We start from the raw sequence: 9,932 nt of genomic DNA on the forward strand, positions 1-9,932 counted from the left end.
ATATGTTTATATTACTTTAACGAAAAACGTTTTTGCTATACAATTTTTTTATCTTTTTGAATAAAATTGTATAACATGTAAATGTAAGCCAGTCTTTTTTTTCATTTGTCCTAGGCTGTATTACTGTGATGACCCCCCCGCGTATCATCCTTGTTTAATATTAGGTGAAAAACAAGGGTGAAACGATACATGAAGGCAGTTGGATAACGTTTCTGAATACAGCCCTAATGGTATTGATACTATTAGTAAAAATTCCGATGAAAAAAGTAAGCAACTCAGGCGACTGCAGCGCGACGGCGGAAGCAACAGTTAGTTCCCAGAACTACACCAATGTAGCAAGTGGGGATTTTCCTCTAGGGCGCTGGTTGAGGTTGGCAGTAGTGAGAGATAGATGGATGTATCGATAAAGAATAAAGTAATCCGTTCCGTTCGTGGAATATTGTGTGACGACATTATTGTAGCAAATACTTCCACAATTGGTGACCCCGAGTTGCAGCACGAGCGCGCCCACAAGCCTAGAACCAAACGACATATGATCAAGAATGCCGATTGATCGGACACCGCAACGAGACCCGTCTTACTCAACGAACTTCAGACAATCTCAAGATCAATCAGACACTACAATGGCAGATGACAAGGGAGCGACTTCAGAGGCCGGAAGCAATCAAAACTTACAAGATACGACAAGCGGTGGCGGAACAGGTGGAACCGGCATTGTTGAGATACGCAATCTGAAGCTACCGCCATTTTGGAAAAAAGATCCCGTCTTGTGGTTCGAGCAAGTAGAAGCACAGTTCTATACTCACCGCATTCGCTCAGATACATTGAAATATTATACTGTAGTAGCTGCTGTGGACGCTGAAGATCTAACTCAAGTATCAGACATTCTTCGAAACCCACCGTCAACAGATAAGTATAAGCACTTCAAAGATCACATTATTCTACGATTCACTGAATCGAAAGAAAGACAATTGCAAAAACTATTAACAGGTCTCGAACTAGCAGATAAGAAACCATCCCAATTCTTACGCAAAATGCGATCTTTAGCAGCGAACAATCTTATAGACGACATTATCCACACATTATGGATGAGACGAATGCCAGAAATGGTAAAATGTGTACTGTCAGCAAGCGAGGGGGTAGACTTAGAAAAACTGGCCATCATCGCAGACCGTCTCATCGAACATCAAACACCAGCATACGTCATGGCAGCGTCTACATCCCGAGCAAAACAAGACGATGAAGACAGTGTATCAACGCGAGTAAGCAAACTAGAGACAATGTTCACGGAACTAATGACAAGTCTTAAAAAAGCAAACATGCCACGCCGGTCACGCAGCCGTTCTACAGATCAAGTCAAACATCGATCTTCATCTCAAGGCTTTTCACAGTCAATATGTTACTATCACACGATGTATGGCAAACAAGCACGCAAATGCAAACAACCGTGCAGTTTCGAGACACTTTCAACACAGGAAAACTAGAAAAGCTATCGTCAGAGGCGATTAGCGATAGCAAGCATAAAATTCAAGAACACCGCCTACACATTGTAGATCAAAAAAGCAAAACGCGTTTTCTGGTAGGTTCAGGTTCAGTAGTTTCTGTGTTACCTCGTTCTTTCATTCGCTCTCCTTGTCGAACCGATGAATTAAAGCTTTATGCTGCCAATCAGACTATAATAAATACATTCGGCAGTGAATATTGCGAACTAGATTTCGGATTGCGGCGAGCATTTAAGTGGTCGTTCATAATAGCCGACGTCAAAACAGCCATACTAGGAGCGGACTTTCTGACAAAATTCAGTCTCCTCATAGATCTAAAAAACAAGAGACTAATCGACACGACGACCTCTTTAACAACGTCCGGCATGGTATGTGTTACCAACACACACAATTTATCGACTCTGGATAAACTAAACAAATTCGCTGATATCTTCCAGGAATTTATTGACGTCACAAAACCTCATCCGAGTCAAGGAAATCGCCAAAAAGCAACTGTGCATCATATAGTTACAACTGCAGCACCGATCTCTCAACGTCCCCGCAGACTATCTGAAGAGAAACTAAGACAACCCAAACAAGAATTCCAGCTAATGCTCGAACAAGGAATCTGTCGTCCATCCGACAGCCCCTGGGCTAGTTCCTTACACATGGTGCGAAAGAAATCTGGAGGTTGGCGCCCATGTGGCGATTACCGTAAGCTAAATGGTATCACATTACCAGATAAATATCCAATCAAACACGTACAGAATTTCTCAGAATATCTTCATAAAAAAAATATCTTTTCAATCTTAGATCTAGAACGGGCGTACCACCAAGTTCCGGTGGCCCAAGAAGATATTCCAAAAACGGCCTTGACAACGCCATTTGGACTTTTCGAATTTGTTGCCATGCCCTTTGGGCTCAAGAATGCATCGCAAACCTTTCAACGATTCATGGACATGGTCCTTCGTGGCCTTGATTTCGCATTCTGTTATATCGATGACATACTTATTGCATCAACGGACGAAACAGAACATCGAGAACATCTGCGATTGGTTCTGCAGCGGCTCAAAGAGTTCGGACTTTTCATCAACTTCAGTAAGTGTCAAATTGGTCGAACAGAAGTCTTTTTCTTGGGTTATTCTATAAACAGCCAAGGATACCACCCACCGACCAATCGAGTCGAAGCAATTGCAAACGCCAGTAAGCCGGAGACCATTGCCGATCTGCGACGTTTTCTCGGTATTCTCAATTACTATCGACCATGCATCAAGTCAGCAGCTCATATTCAAATTCCTCTAACCGATTTATTAAAGGATTCATGCAAAAACGACAAAAGAAAAGTGCCCTGGAGTCCGGCAGCAGAAGAGGCGTTCACACAATGCAAGAAGAGCATCGCCCAGGCAGTATCACTCTCTCATCCAGCAGAAAATGCACCATTGACGTTAATCACAGACGCATCAGACTCAGCCATTGGCGCAACGTTGCAACAGAAAATCGATGACACCTGGAAACCGCTTGGATTTTTCTCCAGGAAATTGACTCCCACGGAGCGTCGGTATTCGGCATACGATCGTGAGTTGTTAGCAATCTTTGCAGCAATCAAGTTCTTCAAGCATATCCTTGAAGCTCACCATTTTGTCATCCAAACCGACCATAAGCCTCTCGTGTATGCTTTTCGGCAAAACCCAGAAAAAGCATCTCCACGCCAACTAAGACAACTCGATTTCATCTCACAATTCTCTACCGAGATATTACACATCAACGGAAAAGAAAATATCGTAGCAGACGCACTTTCACGACTCAACGCCATATCTGTACCATCGATTGTCGACGCCCAAGAACTCAAAGAGGCTCAGCAAAACGACGAAGAGCTGGAAGAAATATTAAGAGGAAATACGTCTTTAAGACTCAAGAAAATCAAGCACGAATCAGGAGAAGAGATATATTGCGACACTTCTACAAATATCACTCGTCCGTACATTCCAAAGAATCTTCGACACAAAATTTTCGAGACGATTCACAATCTATCACACCCAAGCGGAAGAACGACGAGCAAACTCTTACAGCAAAAATACGTCTGGCCAAGTATCAAAACAGACAGCCGCATGTGGGTTCGAAACTGTGTGGCTTGCCAACGGAGTAAAATTCAAAAACACAATAAACCACCGTTACAGCAATTCGACCCACCAGCTCATCGATTTCAACACGTTCATCTAGACTTAGTGGTGTTACCACAAGTAAACAACTTCCGATATTGTTTGACGATCATCGATAGATACACCCGCTGGCCAGAGGCAGTTCCGTTACAGGACATGTCAGCTGAGACTGTCTGTAAGGCATTTTACGACGTCTGGGTTTCTCGTTTTGGAACACCTAAAACAATCACAATAGATCAAGGCTCTCAATTCGAGTCAGCTTTATTCAATGCTCTCGCAAAACTATTAGGAGCTAAACGGATCCGGACAACTTACGACCCCCAATCGAATGGAATGATTGAAAGATGGCATCGATCTTTTAAAGCGGCATTAATGTGCCACTCAAATACACCTTGGACAAAGCTCCTATCTACAGTTCTTCTGGGACTACGCACAGCTATCAAAGAAGACATAGAGTCGTCTCCAGCAGAACTTCTTTATGGCACAACACTCAGTGTTCCAGGCGAATTTTTCATCGATGAAGAAATCGCCAAAGACCCATAGATTTTTCTAGAGAACCATAGAGAATTCATGCGGCTTCTACGACCAACACCAGCCGCACACCATTCACGTAAGTCTATGTTTATACTAAAAGGCATGGAGTCATGCCCCTATGTATTCCTACGCGCTGACCACGTCAAAGCGCCGTTAGAACCTCCATACTCAGGCCCTCACAGAGTTCTCGAGAGAATCAGCGACAGATTATTCAAAATTAAAGTAGGAAATCAAGAGAGGGTTGTATCCACTGAACGGCTAAAACCAGCATTTATTACCATCACCGAGGAAACAGACGACACCGACACGGCATTACAAAAGAAAACCTTGCGAACTTATCCAGCAAAAACGGTGAAATTCAAAGTTCAATAGACGCCTCATTTTCATCGTGACAAAGTCACTGGGGAAGGAGTGACTGTGGCGGCTCAGCCCGGATCAGAACCAGCAAGGTCGGCAACTCAGGCGACTGCAGCGCGACGGCGGAAGCAACAGTTAGTTCCCAGAACTACACCAATGTAGCAAGTGGGGATTTTCCTCTAGGGCGCTGGTTGAGGTTGGCAGTAGTGAGAGATAGATGGATGTATCGATAAAGAATAAAGTAATCCGTTCCGTTCGTGGAATATTGTATGACGACATTATTGTAGCAAACACTTCCACAATACTACTAATAAAAATTCCGATGAAAAAAGTAACTTAAAGTTACTTTTTCAGTAACTGTAACTGTAACGAATTACTTTTCAGAGTCAATAACTTGTAACGGTAATTAATAACTTTTTGAAACAGAAAAACTGTAACTGTAATTAATTACTTTTACAAAGTAACTTTCCCATCCCTGATTCTAATGATATCATTTGTATAAAATATCAGTACAAACTTACCTTCTTAAAAAAGGTAAAAAGAGGCGCTAAGCATATGTGCTTCTCGAATAAAATCTAAGTAACCAACACAATTAATTGTAGTTTTAATATTTCTTCAAGGATATTCTTATTGGAGGTCTTCGTATTCCAACCCAAGTAATGGCAGCTTTAATTCTCTGTCAAAAATTATTACTCTTCAAAAAAACGAATGTATCAAACGAAAAATTAAAACCCAGATGCTACAATCTTAACTAACCAAGTTAAATTCTATCAAATTAAAAAGTAAAACCCAAGTGGTACTATCTTTGTTATTTACTTAATTCTTACGATATGTATCATTCGTATAAAAGATTTTAAATCAACAAAATTGGCACCAAATTAAATAACGTTCCAGTTCAATATATGATTTTTGATAGTTTATGTTTTCTGAAATTTGTGTGACCACCATTTTATTTTACATAATATATAATTATTGTTATAATGTTGAAATAATAATAAAAATTTATTATCATTCTACAATAAAGTAATGACATTAAAATAAAGAAATAATAATATTGATTATACAGGGTGACCCATTTTAACTTAGACAGCCAATTTACTCGAAACATCGCGATTAAATAAAAAAATGTTTAAAACAAAAATTGTTAGATATGAAAGGGCTGATTGAACAATGACCTTGACAATGACCTTGTCCTTCATTTTCAAGGTCATTTGAAGGTGAAGGTTATTTTTTTAAATGGAAAGCCCCATTTTCCGTTGAATGTTCTTGTAGCTTACCTCGAGAGCTTTCCAAAACACTATAATAAAATATTTTTTCATTAAGTACTTCTCGAGTTATAAGGCTCGAATGTTACAGTACCGCCGCGCCGCCGACATTAGCATTACGCAAGGTATCCGACCGATGACTAAAACCTCTTGAATGTTGTTCAGGATCATATCCTAGATAACATTCGTTAAGATCAATTTCATTGGAGATTGTTTCTCTTATTTTCATTTTTACATAAAAATGAATTTTCAGTGCAAAAATGAAAATAAGAGAAACAATCTCCAATGAAATTGATCTTAACTAATTGATCTTAAGCTCTCGAGATAAGCTACAAGAACATTCAACGAAAAATGGGGCTTCCCATTTAAAAAAATGACATTGACCTTCAAATGACCTTGAAAATGAAGGACAAGATCATTGTCAAGGTCATAGTTCAATCAGCCCCTTCATATCCAACAATTTTTGTTTTAAACATTTTTTTATTTAATCGCGATGTTTCGAGTTATTTGGCTGTCTAAGTTAAAATGGGTCACCCTGTATATAAAAATAACGTTTATGTATAAAATATATACTTATATTAAGATGTAGAATTTGAAACATCAAATAATTTAATAGGTTTTGGTTTAATATGTTTGATCTTTACAACTTATATTTTCCCTTTGTGATCACCGTATTATTTTGTATATGTAAGTAGTTCATATAATACGTTCTTAATATCTAATCTGAATAGTCGTCTACTTTAACGATTAATTCCTCGATCCATGGGGCAGAGCGGCACCTTTTTTTGGTAAATTCGTTAATTTCGTGCCAAAATGCATTGATTGAATGAACCGAATTTTATCAATATCGGAAATGAAGATTACCTCTTATTGTTTATTATTAAGTGGTAACTTAATTCCTATCGTTTTTTCGTCTCGAAAATCGATTTGTTTCGACGGGAAGATGAATGAATACCTTAATCAAAGTAATTTCCTCCATTTTCTACTATTTTTTCCCATCTATCATTTTCTACTACTTTTTTCCCATTTCTCCGGCAACAGGGCAATCCCACAACGGTAGAATGAGGTGTCTTTCGAGACGATTCATTCATCCACCCATTTTTGGACTTCGTTGTAACTGGAGAAGTGTGTGTCCGTAAGTGCGTGTTGCATCGATCGGAAGAGATGGTAATCCGACGGTGCCAAGCCTGGAGAGTACGCTGGGTGCGGCAGAACTTCCCATTCAAGCTCTCGAAGTGACTATTTCACGTTTTTCGCGACATGCGGTCGAGCGTTATCATGCAACAAAATGATTTTGCGTCAATTGTTGGATACGGATGATCTTTTTTGCATCAATTCATCACTCAATCGATATAATTGCTTTTTGTAGCGATCAGCTGTAACGGTTTCATTTGGACCCAAATGTTCATAATACAGCACATCTTTCTGGTCCCACCAAACGCACAGCAAGGTCTTATGCCCGTGAATATTCCTCATCGGCATTGAAGCAGATGGTTGGCCGGGGTCCACCCATGATTTTTTCCGCTTGGAATTATCAAAATAAATCAATTTTTTATCGCCAGTCACGATGCGTCACAAGAAACTTTTTTCTTCACCTGGCAAGCAAAGAAGTCGTAATAGTCAAACGATTCGAAATGGCACTTTCTGACAACTCATGTGGTAACCATCTCCCTTCACTATGGATCTTTCCCTTGGCATGTAAGAGTTTTGAGACGGCCTTTGGAGTAACATTTAACTGTTTCGATGACTCTAAAAACGTTTGAGCTGGATTTTTATCAAGTAATTCTTGCAGCTCGACATCTTCAAATTTTTTCGGAGGTCTTGGACGTTCTTTGTCTCTCACATCAAAATTACCGTTTCGGAAGCGTTCAAACCAAACTCTACATGTTCTTTCCAATGGAGTTTCATCACCATACACTTCGGATAATAAGCTACGCGCTTCAGCTGCGGTTTTCTTGAGGTCGAAGTAGTGAAGAAGCACACGTCGGAAAAACAGCTTATCGCGATTCATTTTCAATCGATTGGAAAACCTCTTTGACGTCAAGAAATCTAACCTGTGAGGATTGAAACACTTTCAGCGATGTTTAAACTACAAAAGACATATGAGTTCATCGTCGAAACTCGCCAGCGTTGGAGCCAGCACCCTCTAGTAGCGAGCGATAGGAATTAAGTTTAACACCTAATATTACCGAGATATCTAGAACGACTTTACTGGTCGTTTTGTTTTGAACCGACCGAAACACTATCGTATAGATCACAGCGCTCGCTGATCATGTAGTTATCGATTGAAAGTATTTTTATCGATATTTTGAGGTAACCGGGGTATTGTATAACAAAATTATATCATTCACGTACATCATCTTATATACATGTAAAAAGTATACGTACTTATACATATATGTATATTTTATATACTAATTTAATATAATATATTTATATTAATGTTAATAATTAACATTTCGAAAATTGTGATACAACGGAATTAAATGTAATACAATATTTAATATTATCAACGTCATGATTCCATACTAAAATTTATATACATCTGCCGATACCGTTATTTAAACGATCTAAATTTAAGCGATCTATTAAAATTTTTACTCATAAAATGTGATGATTCAATCAACATATCTAAATATTTTACTGTAAGAATAATACATTTCTAAAATAATTAATAATTATGCAACATATAAATTGCATTTAAATAGCAGTTATTAAATAGGAGAGACCGATAATAGTTATACAATTTTTTTATCCATAACTAATAAATGAAATACATACAAACCACAAGAGAATTTTTCAATAGTCACATACTTAAACAACAGAGTAATTATTTTTATAATTTAATAATCTGATTAACTTCGTTGCATTAATGAAAAATATAAAGTAATATGACACTTATAACAACCGACCCCATGGTATACCAGGTATGTAAATATGAAACCGGAATTTACCAATAGATGGCCATAGGTGTCAATGTAGTTGCCGTCAGACCGCGTCATTGACGCCATTTCCTTGTTCTGACATCTGACAAAGATTTTCAACTCACAACAATACAAGTTTCATACAACAGTATAGTTTGTCATAGCGTCGAACATGTCGAATTTTGTGCCTGGGAACAACGATTTGCGGACAGCATTGATATTCTGTTACCATTTGAAGAAAACTGCTACAGAATCGCATCGAATGCTTACGGTGAGCATGCTCTTGGTAAATCACAGTGCTTTGAGTGGTTTAAAAAATTCAAAAGTGGCGAATTTGACGTGAGAAACGAAGAACGTGGAAAACCACCGAAAAAGTTTGAAGACAGCGAATTGCAAGCATTGTTGGATAAGGATGACGCTCAAACTCAACAATAACTCGCGGATCAATTGAATGTGACACGAGAAGCCGTCTCCATACGTTTGAAATCCATGGGAAAGATCCAGAAGATGGGAAAATGGGTTCCACATGAACTGAATGAAAGACAGCAGGAAAACCGAAAAACCACTTGCGAAATGCTACTCGCCAGGTACAAAAGAAAGTCATTTCTCCATCGAATTGTGACTGGCGATGAAAAGTGGATATATTTTGAGAATCCTGAGCGTAAAAGATCATGGGTAACTCCAGACGAACCATCTACATCGACTGCAAGGCCAAATCGCTATGGACGGAAGACAATGCTCTGTGTTTCGTGGGATCAGAAAGGTGTGATCTATTATGAGCTGCTAAAACCTGACGAAACCGTTAATACTGAACGCTTCCGACAACAAATGATCAATTTGAATCAAGCTTTGCGTGAAAAACGACGGGAATATTAAAAAAGGCAACACAAAGTGATTTTGCTTCATGATAATGCACCATCACACACAGCAACACTGGTCAAGGAAACGATTGAGGCGAACGGTTGGGAAATACTTTCGCATGCGGCTTACTCACCAGACTTGGCTCCGTCCGATTACTACTTATTTGCATCGATGGGATACGCACCTGCTCAGCAGCGATTCACTTCTTACAAAGATGTACGAAAATGGCTAGATGACTGGTTTGGCTCGAAAGAGCAACAAATTTTTTGACGTGGCATCCACAAATTGTCAGACAGGTGGAAAAAATGTATAACTAGCGATGGGCAATACTTCGAATAAAATATTTTTTAT

At 38.9% G+C, this 9,932-nt stretch overlaps 1 protein-coding gene across 1 annotated transcript; it reads left to right on the plus strand.

Moving 5' to 3' along the window:
- Positions 1-542: 542 nt before the first annotated feature.
- On the plus strand, positions 543-1,484 carry LOC108764476 (uncharacterized). Its single transcript, XM_018512744.1, has one exon. The coding sequence runs from the start codon at positions 543-545 to the stop codon at positions 1,482-1,484; it is 942 nt and encodes a 313-aa protein (XP_018368246.1).
- Positions 1,485-9,932: the final 8,448 nt, after the last annotated feature.

The sequence above is a fragment of the Trachymyrmex cornetzi genome, unplaced genomic scaffold, assembly GCF_001594075.2.
Source record: "Trachymyrmex cornetzi isolate Tcor2-1 unplaced genomic scaffold, Tcor1.1 scaffold429, whole genome shotgun sequence".
NCBI classification, from domain to species: domain Eukaryota; kingdom Metazoa; phylum Arthropoda; class Insecta; order Hymenoptera; family Formicidae; genus Trachymyrmex; species Trachymyrmex cornetzi.

What these genes read in the sequence shown, in the direction of transcription:
- LOC108764476 (XM_018512744.1), top strand. Translation starts at nt 543, where the DNA reads ATGCCGATTGATCGGACACCGCAACGAGACCCGTCTTACTCAACGAAC.